The following is a 27,352-nucleotide window of genomic DNA, read 5'->3' on the forward strand; positions in this document are numbered from 1 at the left end:
ATTCTAATTTATTTCCATAGTTAGAGAAACATTTATCTTTAAATGACATAGCTTTATGGATAAACAGCTATATAGAAACAGCTTTATGAGACAATCAAGAAAGGTGACTGAATCTTTTTTAAAAGTTATGATTAGAAAATTTTACTGTTTTCAGTATTGCAAATTGCAAGTACACAGCACCTCTGAATGTATATGAAATCCCAGTCTGCTATTTTCTATCAGTACCCACTACTACCAAGGGTGGTGACTTGCAGGCTCTAAATCTTCCTCATTTAACTTCCATTGTTTCTACCCTGTATTCTGTCTGCCAATCAAAGCCACTTCTTGGGCAATATGGTTTGTAACCAGGTGGTCTATTCATCACTTAAAAAGAAGTTGTTTGAAAACTAGTAGCAATGTTTCCAACTTTCTACTCCTGCACACATACAAAAAAAAAAAACAAAAACAAAAACAAAAAAACCAGAAAGGATGGCATTCATGTGCAGGGCAGAACTTTCTTTAGTGTACATTTAAAAATAATGATAACATTGCTTCTGATGTTCTCACATAACTTCCTCTAAAGTATCATTATCTACACTTGGTTTTAATGGAGCAGTGGAAGACTGCTAAGCAAAAAAATTAAAATTCTAGTATGCAGTAAAAGCATGATATCAAGAAAGTATAAAAAATTTTAGGATGACAAGATGACTCTTCAGGGTATATTTGGAGCCAGAAAGTGAGGTAGGATAGGATAGGCCTGCTTTGGTATAATGTTGGCGAAAGGAAATTAAAAATGAAGACCTTTTAATTCCTATTGGGTTTGTTTCTTATATGTCAAGAGGAATAATATTCTGAAGGCAAAGAATAGAACAAATAGTAATGAGAGGGAACTAGTGCCCAAGATGGGTAAAGAGATTAGAGAGCCCCCAGCTGCTCATACTTAACTCTCTTCATCTAGATAAATTACATCTCAGGATACTAATAAAACTGGCAAGCCAAATGACAAATTATTATGGGTGTTCCTGAAGACTAGGAAATTACAGCTTTGATTTTCATAAGAAAAAAATCAGGTGTAGAAATAAATTTAAAACCTTCCAAATAGTTATTTCAGAGTTGGTTAGAAAATGAAATGCAGGGAAAAGTCATAAGCGTTCTTCAGTTAATGAATTTTGAAAGAATGGTAGTCAGTTGATATATGCCCTTTGAAAAAACAAACTCTATTCTAGCTATTACATATTGTTAAGTAGAAAAGAAAGAAAACAAATATTTACATACCAGTTCCAAATTTAAAAAATCCGTAATTAGTCTATGATTTGTCATCATATCAAATTCCCATCCAGGATTGTTTACTAAGAAGGGCAAAGACCATTCCCATGCAATTCAAAGATTAGTTTTGATATTTTCAAGTTAAAATCTTAAAACTAGAATCTGCTTGTCATAGCAAATATTCATTAAAACCATTATTGTAGAAAATCATGTTTTTACTTCAAGTCATAAACTGTATTTTTCTCAGGAAGAAGGAGACCAATAACCCACCATAGAAAATTGATAAAGAATGTAGCAAGTAGTGCACGAAAAGGGAAATAAAGATGACTCTGAAACGCATGAAAAAAACACCCTTATTCAAAAGAAGAATTCAAATTAAAATGACACTGAGATATCATTTTTCCTTGCTTAGAAAATCAAAAAGATTAATGACATATCGAGTGGGCAATAGTGAAGGGTGTAGATATCCTTTATATTGCTGCTGAGAATGTTCTATGAAGAGCAATTTGGCCCTATTTGCTAAAATGGCAAATGCCCTGTCGATCAATCATTCTATTTTAGGAACTTACACTATAGATACAATGTGTGAGATGCCATGTTATATATATTGTATATAACATTTACAATGTTATATATATTGTTCTGCTGTGGTAATAGCAAAAATTGAAAACAAAATCTTTCTTAATTAGAATGTTAGTTAAATGATTCAGGCACATCCTTAGAATAGTATGCAACTGCAAAAAAAGAAAAAGTTTTTAAAGTACTAACATAGAAAATCATTGTTAATATATATCTTTAAGAGAAAATAAGCAGTGTACAGAATCACTTCTTAGTTTTCTAACAGATTTTTTAAGACAATAGGAAAAAAGAAATCTCTCTCTCTGTGTGTGTGTGTGTGTTTCTCTCTCCTTAGAAGGCTATCCACAAAACTGAAAACCTTGGCAGCCCATGGGGAGAAAAACTGGGGGGTTGACAGAAAGTGATGCAAAACATAACCGATACCCTTTAATGCCTTGAAATTTTTATTGAAGGAAAGTAGTATCTATTCAATCAATAAATGAAATTATTTATACTTTTTAAAATATTTGTCATAAAGGGGTGAATTTTGCAATAATTAACCCAATATGGTCTCACTGGTAGAGTGCTCATTAATTCATTTTGTGTCTCTGCAGAATATTTTAAAATTAGAAACAAAAATGAAATGAAAATACAAATGAAAACAAAAGTTCCACAAAACAATGCCTAACCATAACACATTCAATACAATGCAATGATTTATTTTATATTTTTACCAGTCACAATTTGAGAAGCAGTTTTTAAAATTATCTCTTCATCTGTACTAATTAATATAAACCTAATCCAGGACCATATTCCTCTTAAACTATTTCAGGGACCTCTTGTCTATTCTTCTTGCTTGTGATCCTACACTCCTCAAATCTGGGAGTTCCCCAGGCACCCCTCTTTAATGGACTCTACTTCTTTCAAAGATAATGTCTAAGCTCCATAAAGTGGTGTCCAAGCCTTACCCAATCTGGGCTATACTTCAACATCACTAAATTTGCTTTTGTTCCTATACTTCTTACTCCTGATCACCTCCTTTCTTAATGTAGCTCATCTTTCAATTTCTACGGATGTCATATCCTCTGGGACACTGTTGCTAGACTAAAACATCTCAAACTCTAACAAGTAAAAATTTATGGAGGGCTTGTTAGTACATAGATTCCTGAACTTTGATTCCATCAGATTTCATTCAGGTCGTCTATGGAAAGACACAAGCAGTCCATTTCTAATGACCTTCTTGATGATGCTGATGCTGTTGGTCCAGGAACTCTAAACTTTACTAGCTGTGATTTAGTAGCTGGCTAGGTTGGGAATTACTCTTTTGGCTGTCATGGCACCCTTTAAGTGAACTCACTACAATGCACTGCAAGTGTGTCTGCATTGACTGCACTGAGAATATTTACATACCAATGCAACACTATGGAAACTGAAAGTGAGAGAGTCACTTTAACATAGTAGAACATTGTAGTTAATCAGTAAGTAGTTCGTTAGCTGCAGAGAAATTACAATATTTTCTTGGAGTGACTGATCAGAATATACGCAAATAAATTTAATGCACATTTCAACAATACATTTGATAAAGTTTCCCAATGTATGCTTATTGAAAAAATAAAACAATATGAACTAGGTGGAAGTAAGGTAGTCAGAGTTTAACAGCTAATTAAAAAATTGCAGCCAAAGCAAATTTATGCCATAGTAAAAGCAGGCTCCCTGTAATGTGCTAGAATGCTCTGTCTTAAGATTCGGTTTATTTTCAGATTTTTTTCACAACACAGATGAAGTTAAAGAAGGTGGACATAACAAATCTCAAGTTGAAAGGAAACTTTCAGATACTGAAATAAATTGTATGATAGATTCAGGACCCGCAATCCCTGGCTCTTCATCCCTAATATCGATGGGATTGATGGGTTGACACATTTATTAAGACTTTAATCAAGTATTTTGGGGTCAAAACATATTTTCTTTCTTGGGTCTACAGATGGAGTGGTATAGCAGTAGGAGGCAAATGATCATAATTGGGGTAGGGGAGGCAGTGAATTTGATATTGTGTTCCCTGAAAGACTAATTGGACTCACTAGAAGTGAATCAGAAACCAGGCACAGGGCGGCAAGGCTCATTCCTGATGTCTTAGTGATGGTGGGTTTCTTATGTGATGTCTGTCTTGGTTAGTCCTGGATCAGAAAATGGGACATAGTGGATCTCAGTGGATAAAGGTGAAGAAATTTGGGGAAGGGATTGACAGTCTTACATCTAATTCATAGAAACAGATGGCACAGGGCAGGATGTGGTAAATGTAATCTTGAAGGAGCATATGTGAAGAAGAACTAGGATTTTACACATTAGGAAATTCAGTGAGTCAATAATATAATGCAGGTACTGCTGTAGTGAATAACTGTGTAATGGTTAAAGGCATGGACTGTGCTGAGATAAACTTGATGGTGCTTTGGCAGCTTAATAAGTGTCTAACCAAAAGCTAATTTGTCCTTTTTCTTCCTATAGACTGCCCATCTTTCCCAGAATGTCAATCTTCAGACTGGAGTAGGCCTCTGGACATATACACAGACTTTCCTAGGAATATATGGGCAGAGAAAGTGTAATGGAATCAGTTTCCAGATTCTGAGCCTTTAAAAGGGATTTGACTGGGTTTATCCCTGTGGTAGACAAATTATTTCAATTTTCTTTTTCACTGTTTGGTTAATGGCAGTCCTTCTACTTTACAAAATAAAAATACACCTCTCTGACCTATTCCAGTGGTCATTGTATCCAAGATTCATTTATTCTAAATAAAACTACAACTCAAAATACTGGTGTCCAAAATTCATTTTTAATCAAGGGATCATCAAACACCTGTCCATCTCATTTATATATTCATTTTCAATAAAAATACACTGAGAATGTTTAATAATTCCTTGTTAAAAGCTCAATATATATTTAGGTTTAATGAATATACTATGTATATTTAAAGAATATACTATGTATATTCTTCTCAAGTTCATCATCTTTTCTCTATATGGGCACATTGGGTTGGTGAGTCATGAAAATGTCATCACTATCTGCTCTTTCCTGGAGTGGTTTTCTGTTAGCAATTTTTGCTTCCTTTTGAAATTGAGATATTTTGTGAGTCTAATAATTTTTCTCCTTAGGGACTGTTGCCAAAAGTCTCCTATACCAGGAGGTCCATTCACCATCTTTTTCCATGCTTTAGGAAATGTGTTCCCATCTTAGTTTTATTTTTATCCAATAGAATTCAAAGAAAATTTACTAAATTTTTTATTTTAATGAATAAGAAAGTCAGGTTAAAATAGGCAAATGAGTTAAAAACAATTCATAAATTCAGTAAGTGTCAGAGTCAGGATTCAAAAATTTTTTGTTTCTTTCCTCATTATTATGTTACTTCAACTCAGCAGTGATTTTTGGGTAGATGGAAAGTAAGAGAAAGGGTAGAAAGTAAAAGAAATATTATTATACTCAGCATTTATACAGAATAGTGGCTATCTAAATCCCCTGAAATATGGAATTATCCACAAACTTCTACAATCTTTCAGGTTTTTGCCGGGTCAGAATTATGCTCTTGCCTAGAAGCAATTTAACTCAGCTTGAATAAATTAAACATTCAATAAATCTTTGTGTAGTTGCTTGGTAAATGAGAATAATTTGCCAGTAACTTTCGCCTATTACTTTTCAGGATAAATATCACTGACATATTTTAATACCTAATAGAAAACCCTGGAACTTTTTTTCTAGGAAGGAAGATTAGATACAGAAAGGTAATGTCTTCTTTCTGTTCCTCGCCTTCTCAAAATCACTTCTTAAAAAGTAAAAACTAGGAGAAACAAGTTGTACCCCATTTGTTTACAATAAAATAAATAAATAAATAAAATAAAGGTAAAAAAAGAGTAAAAACTAGGAAAGTTATGTCTGATTAATTCTACTCTTTCCTATTCCTATCCCCCCTTTCATCCCCTCCTTCCCCTTTGTCTAGTCCAGTGAACTTCTCTTCTTCTCCTCCCTGCTTTTTGTGTGTTAGCATCCCCATATCAAAGAGAACATTTGACATTCTTTTTTTGGGATTGACTTATTTCACTTAGCATGAGGGTCTCCAGATCCATCCATTTACCAGCAAAAGTCATAAAGCCATTCTTCTTTTATGACTAATATTCCATTGTGTATAACGTTCCTATGTTCCTATATGAACACATGACCAGTGAAACTCCACATTGTGTACAACCACAACAATGGGATCCTAATGAGAATAAGTCATACTCTATATATGTATAATATGTCAAAATATACTCTATTTTCATGTATATCTAAAAAAGTAAAAACTAAATAAAATCAGATAATCTACTCAGTTTAACTAGTACTACTATACATCTATTTAAAAGGAGGAACTACTTGTGAATTTTTTCATTCCAAAGTGAATTCAATGATATCAACCACTAAAAAAGTTAGTTTTGTGAATACTGTCCACACTCCTGACTCATTGGGGATTAGTGAGTTTCAAGTCCTCATCCAGTGCTCTTTTTTGCGGGGGATTGAACCCAAGGGTGCTTTACTACTAAGCTAAGTCCCCAGCCCTTTTTATTTTTGATTTTTGGGACAGGGTCTTGCTAAGTTGCCTCAGCCTCCTGAATTGCTGGATTTATAGGCATGTGCCACCATACCTGGCATACTGTGCTCTTGATCAATACTTCCTTGCTTCTGTGATTGCATGACAAAGACAGATTTTGATTCTGGAAATTCTGAATATACTCTTGAGATTTTGAAAGGTACCATTGGTTTAGAAGATGAAACATTCTCATGGAGATCTCATTTGATTAAACTTTAGTTCTTTGTTGTTTATAGACTTCTTTTCTGTTTTCTGAGACCTTGTTTTACAGGTCTTTCTTGGGTTTCCTTCTCTGTTGCTGTTTCTGGTCTCTTACTTCCCTCTGGAAAATTCTCACTCTTCTGATTCTACTCCTCTAAAGAGTCCTGCTAATTATATACTACATCACTAAAGCACTAGCTCTGCTTTCTTCCTTGTTAGCATAATTTTACTAAAGATAATTTGAAATTTAATGACCTCTTTAGGAAACATAAGATCTCCTTAAACTGGCCCATCTGAGACCTTACCCTGTCACGCCCTCTACTCTTCCTCCTTTTTACTACCATTGATCTTACTCGTTTTAGCTCCTTTGAATTTTTCCATATGTCCCCCTTCAAATCATTACCTCCTCTATTCCTCTGCCCATCCTTGCCAGACCTTTCTCAACCTACTCCAGTACCTTAACTACCTATAGTCTCTCAAGATTTCTGACCTTTGCCTTCATAGGGGGTTCAGGAGGAACTGGAACACCAATAGTAACTACCAGAGCCTGAAAATGCCAATTGGAAATGAAAAGGATATTTTATCCACTCAGATTGGCTTTGGAGACACTCAGGTGGCTGCTATACATTTCCCCATTTGCTCATCAAAATATTAGCTCACAGCCTCCATGCAATTACATATCAGGAAAAAAGTTTCCAAGGTATTCTTGACAAATATTGGTAAGATATTTATTGAGCAAGTGACATCAACTTGTACTCATAAACTTTTCTGGTCTGTTACAAAGTACTGATATATGAGAGACTGTTCATTATTATTTACTTGATAGTTTCCTCAGTAGAATATGAGTCATTAATGGTTAAAATAAAATTAATGTGTGTAAATGAAACCCCTAGGAACAAAAAGGGCAAAGGGAAACAAGTTTGTATACATAGTATGTAGAGTTTATAGGATGTGTTTTTATTAAGGAAAAAAAGGGTAACTTTGTTCTAATGAAATGAGAAAAATCTGAATGGATATAAGATGTAGCAGAAGGTTTGTGGCGTAGGAATCTTGTGACATATAATCAATACGTTCTATGCAATTAATTGCAAACTTTCTCAAAATCAGCTTTAGCATCAACACTATAGTGATGAAAAATGAGCTAAATTTTCTTTGTTACAATGACAAATTTTCTTGGATTATTGATCTGCTCTATTTTAATAGAAATTGTGTGTATTTAAGGTGTACAACATCATGTTTTGGTACATAGAGAAAAATTATTATTATAGTCAAGTTAATTAGCATATCTATCTCCTCTATTGGTCTGTTTTTAATAAGAGATTGTAAAATTTTTATATTTCTTTACCTTTTGCATAATATGTCAAGGAAACAAAGATTCTGTCTTACCAGAATAACGTACCATGTTTTATGTTGACTTTGTTATGCCCTTTGGTTATTTAAGAATACAGAGGGATTTGTTTTTCACTTTTGCAAGAGTTAAAGTCTTTTACAGTCATGTTATCTCCCATATTTATTTATTTATTTATTTTATTTATTTTTTTTTAAACAAATGTCTGTACAGTTTAATCAGCCATAAGGCAAAGACCCGGTCTCCACCACCCCTGTCTGGAGGCAAAAACTTGTTGCTCACCCCAGGAACTCTCCAGGCGCTCCTCCCGGGCACCGCCCGTTCCTCTGCACCCCGGGAGCAACCATCCCCTGACTCCTGCTTTGCCTGTGTTTTATGTGTATGGTTTTGTTTCTGAATGGATTCACCCCATTTTGCTTGTTTGAATGTGTCTTCAAATCTCCTTTAATCCTTGGCTCCTTTCCCATTTCTTCTCTTCTTATAATTCATGTCAGTGCAACTCGATTGTCGTCTTAAAGAGTTTCTTTCCCAGTCCTTGGCAATTGCACACCCATGGTGCAGGTGCTCTGTTCCTCTCTCCTCAAATGTCCTATTTATGGCTGTACAATTGAATCTAGAAGCATCAACAGATTTATGTCTGTCTATTTAAGTTTGAGACAGGGTCTCCCTGAGTTGCTGAGGCTGGCCTCTAACTTGCAATTCTCCTGCCTTAGCCTCCAGAGTGGCTGGGATTATAAGTATGCAGCACTGTGCCTGGCTGCTTTTATTTTTATTTTTTTGATAAACTGAGATGATGTGTGTTCAGAGACTCCTAGAGTTCCGTCCTCTTTCTCCTCTTGTACGTTTCTTGCCTCAGACTTCCATATTTATTTTCGTAATCTTTCATTGTTACTTTGTTGAAATATGTAGTTGTGCATTATTTCACAGTGACCTACGATCATAGCCAAGTAGTCAAACATTTTAACATTTTTTACAAACTGTGATATTTTACTTTCCCAAAGTCAAATTCTAAATGAAATCTTGATGAACTGATTTGAAAAATAATTAAGTTTACTTGATAAATTTACTTGCATTAAAAGCATTGTCAGTGCTATGGTTTGAATGTACCCCCAAAGTTCATGTGTTGAAAATTTAATCTCCAATGCAACAGTGTAGAGAGGCAGGACATTTAAGAGGTGATTAAGTCATGAGGTCTCTACCCTGAAAAAGAGATTAATGTCATTGTTGTAGGAGGGAGTTTGTTATCATGAAAGTAGTCTTGTTATAAAAGTGACCCACTCACATCTGATGCCCTCCACCACATTATGACATAGTAAGAAGTTCCTTGACAGATGCTGGTGTTATTCTCTTGGACTTTCCAGCCTCCAAAACCATAAGCCAAATACATATTGTTTTTTTATAAATTACACAGTCTCAGGTATCCTTTCATAGCAACAGAAAACAGACTGAGATGGCCAAATAAGTAGATTACATTTTTTGTAAAGCGAATGAACAATTTATCTTTTTATCCCCATCTGATTCTTCTAAACATCAGAGACTCTGAGTATTCTTATTTTAATGGCAATATAATTATTTGCATAAGTTCAATAAATGTCCTCCTTGTAACAGAACATAATTGAGAAAATTTATAATAAAACTAGGATTTTGATCAAAATGTCATATCTGAGAATAACATGCATAGAATCAGACATGAGCAGATAGTTTTAAGAACCTTTAGTTGACTTCATAGAGCCAATACTTACAAAGCCTTTGTAAATGCTTACAAAGCACCTACTTACAAAATTCTGTCATGTAGGTGAGTAAGAAAGTACTCTCCCTGGCAGGCCAGAGACTTTGGGGTATTTGGGGGACCAGGAGAAAGGAATAATTCAGTCAAATCTATAGGTGGCAGGTATAATATGATGGAAAGTCTTTGGTGTGACTTATTGACTTTGAGAAGTTTTAAAAGTATCTAAAATGCCATTTTCAAAATTGAGGCATGACCAAAAGCTCAGTATATCTAATACATACAACTAAATAAATTTAGAGGTTAAGTATATATTATCACCATAAATTATACCATAAACCCACATATTACCTCCAAAAGGTTCCTTCCAGGTCATTTACTACCTCTACTCCTATTTTGTGATGAGAACATTTAACATAAGATCTGCCCTCTTAGCAAATTTCTAAATATCCAATACAGTATTGTTAACTGTAGGCACTATGCTATAAAGTAAATATTCAGGAGTTATTCATCTTGAAATTCGTCATGAAATCTTCAGTAAAACAAATTTTAAAAGGCCTATGGGGTCAATGACCATTCTTTCTTCATCCATATAAATAAAGAGATCAGTCCCATTTTGTAAGTAAGAATACTCTTACTTTGATTATTTTTGATCCAAGGGTTGGTGATGGCAGGGATAAATTTTATATTTAAGCAAAAACTACAGCATGCCTTTGTAGATTATCAGATTTCCATCCTACACGTTTTCTTTGAGTTATCTTGCATTTCCTTGTAAACTGCATGGTTTTGCTTCCTTATTTGTAAACTGGACTGGATTCTGCTATCTTATATATTATGCCACTCTTTACCAATTTTCAATTACTTTGCTTTCCTTCAATATCTGGTTACATCTCTCTAAATTATCCCTCCTAATTTTTCACCCATCCTCCTGACTTGGCATCACTGAGAACTAAAACCTGACTTTCTGGATCCTTATTGAGATTCCTAATTGTTTGTTTGTAGTTGCCCTTTCACTACAGTACCTAAAGAAGTCCTGGAAGCTAAAGCGGGTTGACTTGATGTAAACTGCAAAGGAATCGTCACTATTGCAAATTATCTGTACATGATGTTTGTGCCTGCAGCTACTGATATATAGACCACTCAGGAAGTTCATTCTCCATGAGTCAAGCACAACTGTACACAATCCTAATGAAGCGTTTTACTGCCTATGCTATTGCTGAAAGCATTTAAACTGAAAAATCAAGAAATCAATAAGATTGCTAATTCCATCCTCCCTCTACCATCAAAGGACATCTCCAGCCCAGCATTGAGATATCTTATTCTTTTTTCTTTTTTTTATTTGTTTTTCTAAGATATACATGACAGGAGAGTGCATTTTGATATATCATACATACATGGACCATAACTTATTCTAATTAGGATCCCATTCTTGTGAATGTACATGATGTGGACTGTCACAGTCACGTATTCATATACAAACATAGGAAAGTTATGTCCCATTCATTCTGTGTCTTTCCAAATCCCATCCCGCCCTCTTCCCTTCATTCCCCTTTGTCTAATCCAATGATCTTCTATCCTTTTCCCCTCTCCCACCCTTATTATAGGTTAGCATCCACATATCAGAGAGAACATTCAGTCTTTAGTTTTTTGGAACTGGTTTATTTCACTTAGCATGATAGTCTCCAGTTCTATCCATTTCCCAGCAAATGCCATAATTTTATTCTTCTTGATGGCTGAGTAATATTCCATGGTGTATATATACCACATTTTCTTTATCCATTCATATGTTGAAGGGCACATAGGTTGGCTCCATAGTTTTGCTATTGTGATCTTTTTTTTATTTTTTTATTATTGTAAACAAATGGGATACCTGTTGTTTCTCTGTTTGTACATGGCGTAAAGGCATACCATTTGTGTAATCATAAATTTACATAGGGTAATGTTGTTTGATTCATTCTGCCATTTTTTCCCTTCCCCCCCACCCCTTCCACCCCTCCCCTCCCTCTATACAGTCCTACCTTCCTCCATTCCTGCCCCCCTCCCTAAACCCAACTCCAACCCCAACAGTAATCCCTCCCACCCCCCATTATGTGTCATCATCCACTTATTAGCGATATCATTCTTCCTTTGGTTTTTTGAGATTGGCTTATCTCACTTAGCATGATATTCTCCAGTTTCATCCATTTGCCTGCAAATGCCATAATTTTATCATTCTTCATGGCTGAGTAATATTCCATTGTATATATATGCCACATTTTCTTTATCCATTCATCAATTGAAGGACATCTAGGTTGGTTCCACAATCTGGCTATGGTGAACTGAGCAGCTATGAACATTGATGTGGCTGTATCTCTGTAATATGCTGATTTGAAGTCCTTTGGGTATAGGCCAAGGAGAGGGATAACTGGGTCAAATGGTGGTTCCATTCCAAGTTTTCTGAGGAGTCTCCATACTGCTTTCCAGAGTGGCTGCACTAATTTGCAGCCCCACCAGCAATGTATGAGTGTACCTTTTTCACCACATCCTCGCCAACACCTGTTGTTGCTTGTATTCTTGATAATCTCCATTCTAATTGGGGTGAGATGGAATCTTAGGGTGGTTTTGATTTGCATTTCTCTTGTTACTAGAGATGTTGAACATTTTTCCATATGTTTGTTGATTGCTTGTACATCTTCTTCTGTGAAGTGTCTATTCATTTCCTTAGCCCATTTGTCGATTGGATTATTTGCATTCTTGGTGTAGAGTTTTTTGAGTTCTTTATAGATTCTGGAGATTAGTGCTCTATCTGAAGTATGATTGGCAAAGATTTTCTCCCACTCTGTAGGCTCTTTCTTCGCATTGCTGATAGTTTCCTTTGCTGAGAGAAAACTTTTTAGTTTGAATCTATCCCAGTTATTAATTATTGCTTTTATTTCTTGTGCTATGGGAGTCCTATTGAGGAAGTCTAGTCCTAAGCTGACATGTTGAAGCTCTGGACCTACTTTTTCTTCTATAAGATGCAAGGTCTCTGGTCTGATTCCGAAGTCCTTTATCCATTTTGAGTTTAGTTTCGTGCATGGTGAGAGATATGGGTTTAGTTTCATTCTGTTGCATATGGATTTCCAATTCTCCCAGCACCATTTGTTGAAGAGGCTATCTTTTCTCCATTGCATATTTTTGGCCCCTTTGTCTAGTATGAGAAAATTGTATTTATTTGGGTTTGTGTCCATGTCCTCTATTCTGTACCATTGATCCACCTTTCTATTTTGGTACCAATACCATGCCATTTTTGTTAATATTGCTTTGTAGTAGAGTTGAAGATCTGGTATTGCGATACCCCCTGCTTCACTCTTTCTGCCAAGGATTGCTTTAGCTATTCTGGGTTTTTTATTCTTCCAGATGAATTTCATAATTGCTTGCTCTATTTCTGTAAGGTACATCATTGGGATTTTAATTGGAATTGCATTGAATCTGTATAGCACTTTTGGTAGTATGGCCATTTTGACAATATTAATTCTGCCTATCCAAGAACATGGGAGATCTTTCCATCTTCTAAGGTTTTCTTTAATTTCTTTCTTTAGTGTTCTGTAGTTCTCATTGTAGAGGTCTTTCACCTCTTTTGTGAGATTGATTCCCAAATATTTTATTTTTTTCGAAGCTATTGTGAATGGGGTAGTTTTCCTAATTTCTCTTTCTGAAGATTCATCGCTTGTGTATAAAAATGCCTTAGATTTATGTGCATTGATCTTGTATCCCGCTACTTTACTGAATTCACTTATGAGATCTAAAAGTTTTCTGGTGGAATTTCCTGGTTCCTCTAAGTATACAATCATATCATCAGCAAATAGGGATAGTTTGAGTTCTTCTTTTCCTATTCGTATCCCTTTAATTTCTTTGGTCTGTCTAATTGCTCTGGCTAGAGTTTCAAGGACGATATTGAATAGAAGTGGTGAAAGAGGACAACCCTGCCGTGTTCCAGTTTTTAGAGGGAATACTTTCAGTTTTTCACCATTTAGAATGATATTAGCCATGGGCTTAGCGTAGATGGCCTTTACAATGTTAAGGAATGTTCCCACTATCCCTATTTTTTCTAGTGTTTTGAGCATGAAGGGGTGCTGTATTTTATCAAATGCTTTTTCTGCATCTATCAAAATAATCATGTGATTCTTGACTTTAAGTCTATTGATATAGTGAATTACATTTATTGATTTCCTGATGTTGAACCAACCTTGCATCCCTGGGATGAAACCCACTTGATCATGGTGCACTATCATTTTAATATGTTTTTGTATGTGATTTGCTAAAATTTTGTTGAGAATTTTTGCGTCGATGTTCATTAAGGATATTGGTCTGAAATTTTCTTTCCTCGATGTGTCTCTGTCTGGTTTAGGTATCAGGGTGATATTGGCTTCATAGAACGAGTTTGGTAGGGTTCCCTCCTCTTCTATTTCATGGAATAGTTTGAGAAGTATTGGAATGAGCTCTTCTTTAAAGGTTTTGTAGAACTCGGCTGAGAACCCATCTGGTCCTGGACTTTTCTTTGTTGGTAGGCTTTTGATGACTTCTTCTATTTCATTACTTGAAATTGGTCTATTTAAATTGTGTATGTCCTCCTCGTTCAGTTTAGGCAATTCATATGTCTCTAGAAACCTGTTGATGTCTTCGAAATTCTCTATTTTGTTGGAGTATAGGTTTTCAAAATAGCTTCTAATTATGTTTTGTATTTCAGTCGTGTCTGTTGTGATATTTCCTTGTTCATTCTGAATTTTAGTGATTTGGGTTTTCTCTTGTCTTCTCTTTGTTAGTGTGGCTAAAGGTTTATCAATTTTGTTTATTTTTTCGAAGAACCAACTATTTATTTTGTCAATTTTTTGTATTGTTTCTTTTGTTTCAATTTCGTTGATTTCAGCTCTGAGTTTAACTATTTCCTGTCTTCTACTACTTTTGGTGTTGGTCTGTTCTTTTTCTAGGGCTTTGAGCTGTAGTGTTAGGTCGTTTATTTGTTGAGTTTTACTTCTTTTATTTAATGCACTCCATGAAATAAGTTTTCCTCTAAGTACTGCTTTCATAGTGTCCCAGAGATTTTGATATGATGTTTCTTTGTTCTCGTTTACCTCTAAGAATTTTTTAATTTCCTTCCTAATATCTTCTGCTATCCATTCATCATATAATTGCATATTGTTTAATCTCCAGGTGTTGGAGTAGTTTCTGTTTTTTACTCTTTCATTTATTTCTAACTTCAATCCATTATGGTCTGATAGAATATAAGGTAGTGTCTCTATCTTCTTGTATTTGCTGACATTAGCTTTGTGGCATAATATATGGTCTATTTTAGAGAAGGATCCATGTGCTGCTGAGAAGAAAGTGTATTCGCTCTTGGTTGGATGGTATATTCTATAAATGTCTGTTAAGTCTAAATTACAGATTGTGTTATTGAGATCTATGGTTTCTTTGTTCAATTTTTGTTTGGAAGATCTGTCCAGTGGTGAGAGAGGCGTGTTAAAATCACCTAGTATTATTGTGTTATGGTCTATTTGGTTTCTAAAATTGAGAAGGATTTGTTTAACATACGTGGATGAGCCAGTGTTTGGGGCATAGATGTTTATGATTGTTATATCTTGCTGATTTATGCTTCCCTTAAGCAGTATGAAATGTCCTTCTTTATTCCTTCTGACTAACATTGACTTGAAGTCCACATTATCTGAAATGAGGATTGATACTCCAGCTTCTTTGCTGAGTCCATGTGCATGGTATGTTTTTCCCCATCCTTTCACCTTTAGTCTATGGGGATCTCTTTCTATGAGGTGAGTCTCTTGCAGGCAACATATTGTTGGAACTTTCTTTTTAATCCAATCTGCCAGTCTATGTCTTTTGATTGATGAATTCAGGCCATTAACATTCAGGGTTATTATTGAGATATGATTTGTATTCCCGGTCATTTGGTTCATATTTAAAATTTTTGACACATCTTGGTTCCTCCTTTATTTGACAGTTCCTTTAGGATAATTCCTCCCTTTGCTGATTTGCTTCTTTGTTTTTTATCTCTTCCTCATGAAATATTTTGCTGAGAATGTTCTGTAATGCTGGTTTTCTTTTTGTAAATTCTTTTAGCTTTTGTTTATCATGGAATGATTTTATTTCATCGTCAAATTTGAAAGTAAGTTTTGCTGGGTATAAGATTCTTGGTTGGCATCCATTTTCTTTCAGAGCTTGAAAAAATGTTGTTCCAGGCCCTTCTAGCGTTTAGGGTCTGGATTGAAAAATCTGCTGATATCCGTATTGGTTTCCCCCTGAATGTAATTTGGTTCTTTTCTCTCATAGCCTTTAAAATTCTGTCTTTATTTTGTATGTTAGGTATTTTCATTATAATGTGCCTTGGTGTGGGTCTGTTGTAATTTTGTGTATTTGGAGTCCTATAAGCCTCTTAGACTTGATTTTCCATTTCATTCTTGAGATTTGGGAAATTTTCTGATATCATTTCATCGAATAGATTGTTCATTCCTTTGGTTTGTTTCTCTAAGCCTTCCTCAATCCCAATAATTCTCAAATTTGGCCTTTTCATGATATCCCATAGTTCTTGGAGATTCTGTTCATGATTTCTTACCATCTTCTCTGTTTGTTCAACTTTGTTTTCGAGGTTAAATATTTTGTCTTCAATATCTGAGGTTCTGTCTTCCAGGTGTTCTATCCTATTGGTTATGCTTTCTATGGAGTTCTTAATTTGGTTTATTGTTTCCTTCATTTCAAGGATTTCTGTTTGGTTTATTTTCAATATCTCTAACTCTTTATTGAAATGATCTTTTGCTTCCTGAATTTGCTCTGTTAACTGTCGATTGGTGTGATCATTCAATGCCTTCATTTGCTCTTTCATCTCATCGTTTGCTTCCCTTATCATTTTAATTATGTACATTCTGAACTCCCTTTCTGTCATTTCTTCTGCCATGCTGTCCTTGGATTTTATTGATGTAACATCTAGATTTGTTTGGGGCATTTTCTTCCCTTGTTTTCTCATATTGTTCAGGAATCAGCAGGTCATTAAGATACTGCAGATTTCCTCTATCGACTTATAATGTCTCTGAAGATTGCTAGTATATCCCCTCTTATCCTTCAGTTGCCTGAAGTCTTGGAGGAAGTTGATAATGCGGAGCTCCACGGAGAAGCTGCCTCTCTAGGGGTGGTGACCCTCAGGTGGCGTATATTCCCTGCTAGTGGGCAGAGGTGCCTCCACTTGTTGACCAATGGTCATCCAATGGGGAACTAGACTGTGGGCTGAAGCAAGGCCTGTTTGTGCCTGTGTCTCTGGTTTTACCGTCCCTGTGGGGAAAACCTCCCCCAGCAGGGAAGACTCACTCGGTGGGGACGTCTCGCTCGTCAGTTGCCCTCCTAGAGGTTCCCCTCAATCTACAACTACCGCCTGGGCTGGGCTGTCTTCCTCTGCAATGTTCCCAGGGGCCCAGACCTATGTCCTGGGCCTGGGAGCCTAGCCCTCCGCAGGTGAGTCTCCTTAGGCTGCCTCTCCCAGAGAATCTGCCCGCAACCCTGGAAACTTCGCTCTGCCCCTAAGTGTGTCTCCGTGCAACTCTTCCAGCAAGAAGCCACCCAGCTCCTGGGACCCTGCTCTGCACCAATCGCCCAGCCACGTGGCCCCTCCTCTGAGCCACCACCCGGAGCCCCGCACAATAGCTCCGAGACCCAGAGACCCGCCACACACCTCCTCCTCCGGACAGCCACCCGGCCTCCGACACAGTCACTAGGAGTCCAAGCAACTCACTTCGCGTCTCCTCCTCCCGCCAACCGCCCGTAGCCCTAGGCAGTCACTCCAAGTCCAAGTGACCCGCCCTGTTCCTCCTCCTCCTCCTCAGGGTAGCCCCCCCCGGGTGTTCAGGAGCGGTGGCTCTGAGACCTGCTATTGTGATCTTAAATGGCTTCCCTCTAGACTCAGAAATTGAGTTCTGTTCCAACCACTAATTAATTCCCTTCTTACTTTCATAAAAGTGGCCCTTATGAAATAGCTGATTTTTCATACCATCAAGTAAATATTTTCCACTATCAAGTCTCAGAGTTGGATCAGCTAGTCCTTCAACAACAGAAAACTGCTGAAATGATTACATGAGCCATTTTCCTAAGTTGTTCAGTGGGCAAATTGGCTCCCCTAGAACAAAAGGAGGAACTGACAAAGATAGCCTTCTCATTACCCTCAGCATGACTAAACATGATATAGGCTCTTCTGACCCTAAGTTTTAATGCCCTTTTCCTAGAGAATTTACTTTAGAAACCCTTCTATTATACATTCTTTCTCTACCTCTTTGCTTGTTTTACACTCTAGAATATCTTTCTCAAGAACTCAGGAATCATCCTTTGAAATGCAATCATCAAGAAGTTAATGCCCAACCTGCCAGTCTCCATGGTAGGGTAGGAATCTAACTTTAATAAGCACCATTGGTCATTACATTGACCAACATTTCCAATAACATCCTTTTATACTTTCCCACTAACTTATCCAGTACTTAAAAGCTCTCTTGCTTTTTGTTTCAGAAGATTTGAGCTCAGTGTCTCTCCTCAACTACAAAAGGCTTGAACAAAGTCTTTCTTGCTAGTTAAGTTGTCCAGTGCAATTTTTCTTTGACAACACACAGAACAATATGGACACATGCAGCAAAGGCTTTTGGTATTCAGTTACTTTAATGGTCAGTCATTATAACTTTGTCCTTTGTGGATTTGACATTATGAACAATTATATTTCTTACATGGTAAGGAAGAGCCAGCAGAATAGCATGTTGTGTTTATTTATAGACCACAGAAGGAAAGTCATTCTTGAGGGGAAGAAAAACATCCCAAAACTTCCATGTCATTAATATGAAAGTATTTCAGTCAGCGAACCTAACATAAAATTATGCGCCCCCACCTCATCCTTTAATAAAAAGTTTGGAAAGCAGTAGTTAGGCAGTTTTATGTCAGATAAATAATATACCTCTAACTCATTATTGAAAGCCTTCATTAAAGATTGAAAACATAAGATCCTTTATAGAAATTCTAAACTGGTCCCTGGATCTTAGCATTCAATTATCATTTGTGAAATCTGAAATCAACATATTTTATGTCTAAATTGAGAGTACATTTGAAAATCAAAATTCAAAGGCATGCCTTCTAGTGGGCTGACTGATGGGAAAGGGCTGTGATTATGCCTAATTTTTACCCTCTACATCACGATCTCATTGATTATGTTTCTCAGCTTGCTAAGAGTTCTGTGAGGTGATTTTCAAGATGAATATTGCTATTTGCAGGATTTCCTGAATAGGAATATTTCGGGAGTAAATTGCACAAACCAAGCGATGTGCAGTCAATTTTCACTCCAGCATAAACAATGTATTAGAACAGAGCCCTTAAGGCTTTTTTTATTTGGGTTTCATTACACAGCTAGCTGCATTTCATCAATAAGCATGAAGCACCAAGCAGGCAAAACTGAGGCTCACAGTGGGTATTACATATTTTTTCCTAACAGGTGCTCAGAGTTTGACTAGAGAAAACAAATGACTGGAATGGCAGGGCCTCCGGCCCTTTGCTTCAGAGGTAGCTGTGGCTGCCATAGCCAAACAAAGAAAGTTTCTGTAAATTTAGAAAATGAAGCCATGCCCTCACCGCTTGTACCTTTACTTTCTTTATATTAACTCATTTCTAAGATGTATTTTAAGGGAACTTTCTTTATCTGTGCTAAAAAATGGAAATGCCCATTAAACTCTCTAAAACTTTATTTTTAGTTTTTGGTGGTTTAAAGTTTTGCAGAGAAAAACCCATTTTCCCATGTTTCTTTAATTGAAAAAAGTTTACTCTCCTTAAGCAAAGGGTTCCAGCAGGCTGTAAAGACTAAAATTCCATATCATAAAGCATAATAACCTTATGTAGTCTTAATCAAAAAATTTATTAGACATGAAGTAGAGATAGAAGCTGGAAAAAGAGGAATAAAAAAACTAGGTAAGTTATTAAATTATTCATGTAGGTCCACTATAAGCTAGAGGTTTTAGAATTATTGGGAGAAACTCTGAAGTTATCAATATATGATTTTATGGGTTTCTAAAAATTTTTTTGCCTTAGCAGAAAAAAAGTCTGAAAGAATATTTTTGAAAACATCACTCCAGAGATGAAAACTCAGAATATGCACAGAGGACTGAAGCCAAGGATTTTTCTGCAAGAACAGAAGCAGCTGCCTCTTCCCTCTGCAATTTGGACCAAGCTGTAGGAGGCAAATATCATGACACTCCGAGAGTACACATAGCAGCAAGAGCAGTGACTTTCAGCTTTGATAAAGAAAATTCATTATCACACTTAAGAATGATCTTCACTCCAAAATTGTAGGAACCCATTTGGCAGAGACCTTATGGATTATGGACAAATAAAGACCCGATGTGGGCTTTCAATATTTGAGAACCATTCTGGGGAAAACCTACAAAGACTAAAGTCACTTTACTTGAGTCAACAGGATCTATTTCTGTCAGGGGATTTTGTTATACTCCCTCTTAAATATATTCCATGAAGGAAGATAGCTAGCACTGAGTATGTATTTCATTTTATAATAAAGTAGCATATTTTAACCAAAGGTTATATTTAAAAGTAGAGGAAGAGGCTTTTACCAGTGAGTTACAAAATGCTATTTCTGGTTGGAAGGAAAGGGCTTATGCCTTTTCCTCTTAGCAATATTAAATCAAGTACTTTATACTGGATATAGAATAATTGAGAATCTGGCTGAGGTTATTGTATATATTAGACCAAGTCACTACTTTTCCTTGTTGGGACTTTTTTTTTTTCCTGGTACCAAGGCTTTAACCCAGAGGTGCTTCACCACTGAGCCACATCCCCAGTCTTTTTATCTTTTTATGTTTTATTTTGAGATGGTGTCTTGCTAAGTTGCTTAGGGCCCCGCTAAGTTGCTGAGGCTGGCTTTGACCTTGTGATCCTCCTGCCTCAGCCTCCTGAGCTGCTGGGATTGCAGGCATGCATCACCATGCCTGGCTGGGATTACTTAATGAATAATGAAAAATTTGTATTGATGAGACATAGTTGCACAGGTGAATGGGACCTAATTGAAAATCCCTAAGGATAGTAGGTACTAGCTAAATGGAAAAACTAAAGGGATCCTAAGACTGATGGCTTCTTTGAACTGATTATGTGCTTTGTGCCCATCTAGCTTGCCCCTTGTGACCATGCATGACTGAAGATCATGGTGACCTGGGCATCAAAAGCCAAAAATTGGTGTAAGATCTCCTCTATACCATTAATATGCAGACTATGTTGCTATTTGTTCTGTACATTTAAAGAAAAAACTAACTAATTTGTTATTGTTTATAAGCTATTGTTACTCATGAGTTTGACTATCAGACTGAATCCATTATGTATCATCATTCACTTATCAGAGAAATCATTCGGCCTTTGGTTTTTGGGGATTGGCTTATTTCACTTAGCATGATATTCTCCAATTCCATCCATCTGCCAAATGCCATGATTTTATTCTTCTTTATGGCTGAATAATATTCCATTGTGTATATATAACACAGTTTCTTTATCCATTCATCTATTGAAGGGCATCTAGGTTGGTTCCACAGTCTAGATACTGTGAATTGCAACTCCATTTTGGATAAAGAAATCTATAGAAATGTACTAAGTAAAATTGAAACAGGGGTGAAAATATATCACAGTAATGGATATGATGTAGGCATTCTGGTGATGAGTTTAAAGAAGACATTTCTGCTAAATGTTGGAAGAAACAAAATAATACCAATATTGATGATAATGACAAGAATTCTCTGCTTGACCAAACTTTATTAAAGTTTCTGAAACTTCTCCCAGGCCTTTATGTTCTTCTGAGATCCAGTTTTAGCAAAGAACTCTGCTTAATCAGTTTAGCAAAGACTCCTCACTCCCTTTACTGGATACCCTTACCCTTAATATCTGATCACTCTCCATATGTGATGGGCTTCCTTGTGCCCCACCATCCCCAAGGTTATGCTTGGTCACCCTGGACTGACTTCAGCAAGTATCCCATTAGGTTGGTTTAGCCAGAATATCCCCTAACTTCCAATGCTATTTTTTAGTCAATTTCATCCAGCAATCCTCTACCCACTTCTGGGCTATGCATCACTTACTTTCCCATGCTGTATTCAGAGCTGAGTCCAATTTTAATCCCCTACTAATAAATCCTATTTCAGTGGTTTCTGTATGCTTCATGATATCCTGAATAAAGTCCTCCTTACCATGCTTTAACAAGTACTATTTCTTTTCTTTAACAATGACAATAATGATAATGAATGAGAAAATTAACTCAAAGATTTTACCATTCTTCTAAAAAACAAAATGTAAATTAAAAATTCCTACCTTAATGTCAAATGGTTCTGTTTGATTTGGTTGGTTATAAATTTCCAACTGATTCCTAACAGGAGACAGCCACAGAAGCAAATGATTCAACTGTTCTTCAAGGTGCCCAAGGTCTTTTATGTGAGCCTCAAGTTCTCCTTGTTTTTCAGGTAAAGCTCTAGAAACCTAAAAAGAAGAAGAAGAAGAAGAAGAAGAAGAAGAAGAAGAAGAAGAAGAAGAAGAAGAAGAAAAAACATTTAGAAAGGTAAATGACTCTCATGGTATAAGCATAATAGGCAAAAAATGTTTTCAAAAGGAATTTAGTATGAAATTTTATATACATACAAATGGGCATTTTAACAGCATGATATTGATTCATTACATTTATTATATTAACTTATTATGGTATGATTTAATTAATGTATTAGAAATCATTCACTAATACTACACAATTCTGTAAGGCACATTAATGCTTTTCTGGAAATTTGAATGACATATCTACACAAATGCATATCCAACTCCAAATGATGAAAGTAAAGAAGTACGTTCTTCACATATCTACTCATTTACTAAACAAGATAGTGGGCTGTAAATTATATACGAAGCACAATGCCTTTGAAGTTATAAAAATGAATAAGTCAAGTTATTCACCATTAGTACAATCTCAAATGAGTGATTTGATTTTAAAGAACATCCAAAATTTGAAAGCAAACCAAACTAAAATTTTTGTTTGTATAGCAATCATTTATGTCATTATATTTGTTAATAAGTTTCTTTTCAGTTAAGGAAAAGTAAAAGGATTAGGGAAATCCTTTATGTACAAGGAAAATTGGTAAGGTAAGAATTTTTATGAACCCCAGTGCAAGCAAGTAAACTAGAAGCAGATGATTCAGATAAAAAGTAAAAATAATATTTGGATTAAGAAGAATATAACAGAATGATTATAGGAAACTTTTATTGAGAGCTTAATGTATAGCAAGCATTATGCCTGAATGTTTCACTTCTATTGCATTCTTTAATCTAACCAGTGACATTCTGATAAAGGTACTATTTAGTCATAGATGATGACATTGGGGTTGAAAAAATGTTAAATAGTTTAGGAGGACTATTATATAGGTTTACATATTGTGGGATCTAGGATTAGGCTGCTTGAATTTAAATCCTGGTTCTAGCTCTTGCCTAATATTTTAGCCAATTTTCTCTAATTCTTCATGCCTCTTTTGTAAATTAGGGACAATAATAGTATCTACTTAGTATTACTCTTAGGACTGAATAAAGTAATCTATGGAAATAGCTTAACCCAATACTCTGCCTAATAGTGAAACACAATGAAGTTAAATGTTAGCAATTGTTGCTCATGCTCAACTGCAAATAAAGAGCCAGGATTAGCAAGAGTAAAATGTTTTTCTTTGGAATCTTTGGAATATCAAAGGTTAAAACCAGTACCCAGGAATAAAGAATGTAAACTAGTAATGGTAATTCTTTATGATCTTAATAATATTGTTGTAATAATAGAAATATATTACATTGTAATATAAATGTTGACATACATCTATTATATAATAATATTATGACATGAATAATAGAGAACATTTTAAAAGTATCTGGATAAGCATAATAATACATTGGCATCTAATTTACTAGATAAATATGCCAGTATACTAAACAATACAACATACATTGAAACACTCACTTATTTTTTTAAAAAACTCTCTAATGAACATTACACTCTCTAATTGGATCCCAGAATGTGGGGTAAAAAAAGCACTTATGGACAAAATAACCAATCAATTAATTTATAGGGGCAGGAATTTTACATGAGATCTTATTATATATAAATAACAAGTGCAAAAAAATCTAATGTGAACACACTTACATATATTGTGTAAAAGGCATATAAATACATGAACAAAAGGTTAATACCTAGGTTAGGCTGAAGCAGGTCAGCCTGGGACTGTCCTTAGGCTCCCACAGCATTGTTCTCTTGGAAACACTGATGTTAAGATAAATGGAACACTTTGGTCCCTCCTTTATAGTTGGAATTGCACCTGGACTGGGGGAATCATGAGTTGGGACATAGGTCTTGGATTTATGTGACTAAAATGGTGTATAAGATTGATGGGAAATTGAAGTGGTAATTCCTATTTAAGGTGCCCTGCACACATCTTGACTCTCATCCCTGGCAGCCTTTCTGTGTTTAAGTGACGGGACAAAAGAAGCAAACTGCTCAGGGATGTTTGCCCACAACTAATGAATCACAATGATGTATCTGATTTGCATGACTCGTATGCTGCTAGGAAACCAAATAGATTAGTAATAGATAAAAAGACCTAGTTATGTTTCATGAGTTCAAATCTGTAACTGTATCTATGGTGCTGAACTGTGTGTATTTAGATGTGTGTTAAAGAGAGAGAGGTTATATCACAAATGTAATGCTATGTCTGTAATACATAATCTAATAATGCCCTCAACTTATTTTTCTGGCATTTGAAAGGGAGTAAGTAAACATTTTATTTTTATGGGATCATTTTCTACTCACAAGTACAAGTAAAAAGCATTTTATAGTTTCAACTAACAGCATCTAAGAGCCTCTAGTTTGGGAAGGTACTAGAGATAATAGCCATCATATTTTCCTAAAATCTCTAAAACTGAGCTATGAACTTCATTTATCTGATTATAAAATAGTTCACATTTCACTTAGGCTTTATATGTAAGTACAGAAATTTGTATGACATTTAAGATTGCTGGTTTCTTTTCCATTCTTCCAGCCCATTTCTCTGTGGTTAGAGAGGTAGAATGATTCCTAACATAAAACAGGGCAATGAATGAAATTTGACTAGTATCTGGAATAATGACATGATAGATTATAATGAGACTGTTTTAAGTTAATTATGATGTGGTATTAGGTATATCCTCACAGATCTTATGCTTTTCAGCATCGTAACATTTACCTCACATTGTTTAGTTTGTTATTTACATCGACCTCCCTTGCTGAGCTTTCATTTCTGGATAAGCTACGTTCTCACACATGATGGACCTACAATAAATACATTGAATTTAAGGAAATTTCCAAATTCAGGATTATTTTTTCAATGAAAGAAACAGTATATGTTCAGAATTGTCAATGGCATAAAAATATAAATTTTACCCTCAAGTTGACAGTTTTAATTAACAGACAAAATAATAGTAAAGTAGACTACATAAAAATCAGAAGATTCTGCATGATGAAGAAAGCCATAGGTAAAGTTAAAGAACAAATAAACTGCAAAAAAACAATAATTATTTATATCTCAAATAAGGTGCTAGTTTTCCTAACATAAAAGAGCTTATGCAACTTAATAAGAAAAAGGTCAGTAATCCAAAAGGAAATTGGACAAAAAATGAGGATAGTTCATAGAAAAAATATAAATTGATTTAAACTACATGAAAAGAAGCTTAGCATTGGTCACAATCAGAGAAATGAAAATTAGAATTCCATCTATTACAATGGCAAACATCCAACTCTGAAAACAAGCTATGCTGCCAAGGCTGTGAGAAAGTACCATTCTTCTACATGATTGGTGGGATGTGTATATTGGGGCACCCCTTGTGGACAACAGTTTGGCAATGTATATCAAATACATGAAAACATTACCATTGACCCAAGACACTGACTTCTAGGAAAATATTATGTACATATATTTCTGGAAGTACTATCAATGCTTGGTGAGGAAGAACAGATGGTGACTGTGGTAGAAAAAATTGAACAATGTACATGTATCACTATTGCAAAGAAATAAGTTAATATACTCAGAAAAAGTTCTAGCTTTTTTTCTTATGACAAAATATGGGTGAGAAATCATACTTTGTATATTTTAACAATGAATTATTATTCATAAGATATATCTAAAGTTATCAGTCAAAAATACTTTGGGTTATTTCCCTATGACAAGATCACTTAGTGAATGGTGGCAGTGGGGGAATAAAGACCTAACACATATCTTTCATATTTTCTCCCCTCTTTGGAAACAGTCTTTAAATACTGATGACATTTTATACAGACCATGGACAAAACTAAAAGATGTGAGTTATTTTTGATATGGAATAAGAATAAGTTTTGTGTCAGTTTCTATGTATTTTAGACTAATTTATTTTTATGTTTACTACTCTTCATCCTCAATAAAATATAGATATAAGCCCTTGACTAGTAAAATTGCACATTTTTTCCTAATAATCTTTTCAAGTTTAGAGCCATGCTCTTCATACAACATGTTCCCTATGGTTAAAGAAAACAATTAAACACACTCAGTTCCCTTATGTGTTAATTTAGTATCTAACCAAATCTTGACCTAATTTCACACAAGATTAGCTTCCTTTTTTTTCATTTTCTGAATATTAATTTCAAATGTGTAGATGTCTTAATATTAAGATAAAGAAAGGTGTCCATTTCAGAAATAAACAGAAATTAAATATTGTACTTTATATCTTACACAAAAGTATTATAGGAAGATTAAAGTGTCAACTATAAAAGGATAAAAATAACAGAACTAGAATAAAATATTGGGGTTTGGAAGCCCTTTAGAAAGGCATATGAAAAAATGATTAAACATGACATTTGTATTGTTCGTATAGAAGTCAAAGCTAATTAACAAATTAAAATGCATGACAACTGGTAATATCTGTAACATATATCAGACAAAAGACAATAGTCTACTATATAAAAAGACCTTTCAATAAATGAAAAAAGATGGAGAAACTACTGGAAAACTGGAATTTAAAGATCCAATATTGTAAAGATATCAATTTTCTTCATATAAACTATAAATTCATGCAATCACAACCAAAATTGTAGCAGATAGTTTTTAACAGAAATTGACATGCCAATTCTAAGATTTATATGGAAGTGTAAAGGAACAAGAATATCCAGGGAAATCTTAGAGAATAACAAAGTTTAAGAATGGGTGGGTGCTAGGGAAGAACAGAGTTACTTTATATTAAGTACAGGGGAGTGAAGGGAGGGGAAGGGATAAGGGGTAGGAAGGATAGTAGAGTGAAAAAGACATTATTACCTCATGTACATATAAACTGCATGACCCATGTGATCCTACAACATACATGTGCAATCAGAAAAGTGAGAAATTATACTCTATTTATGAATAATTTATCAAAATGCATAAATGTATTCTACTGTCATGTATAACTCATTAGAACAAATAAAAAATTTAAGAATGTGTTTTCAACCAGATATCAATGTTTATTACAATTTTATCTACAATGCATTTATGTGAGAACAAAAGACTATAGTCAATTAATTTACAATGATACCACTTTTGTTAAGTGATGAGAGGATGATCTTTCC

The 27,352-nt window shown here is 35.1% G+C and overlaps 1 protein-coding gene across 4 annotated transcripts in view; it reads right to left on the minus strand.

The window, feature by feature from the left end:
• Dmd (dystrophin) overlaps positions 1 to 27,352 on the minus strand; it is a 2,099,091-nt gene that overhangs the window by 733,795 nt on the left and 1,337,944 nt on the right. For all 4 annotated transcript variants that reach the window (XM_047536255.1, XM_047536256.1, XM_047536254.1 and 1 more), the window contains exon 48: positions 22,036 to 22,200. In XM_047536255.1, coding sequence (XP_047392211.1) covers positions 22,036 to 22,200 — 165 coding nt within the window. The remainder of the gene's footprint in view (positions 1 to 22,035; positions 22,201 to 27,352) is intronic.

This window comes from Sciurus carolinensis, chromosome X (genome assembly GCF_902686445.1).
Source record: "Sciurus carolinensis chromosome X, mSciCar1.2, whole genome shotgun sequence".
NCBI lineage: Eukaryota > Metazoa > Chordata > Mammalia > Rodentia > Sciuridae > Sciurus > Sciurus carolinensis.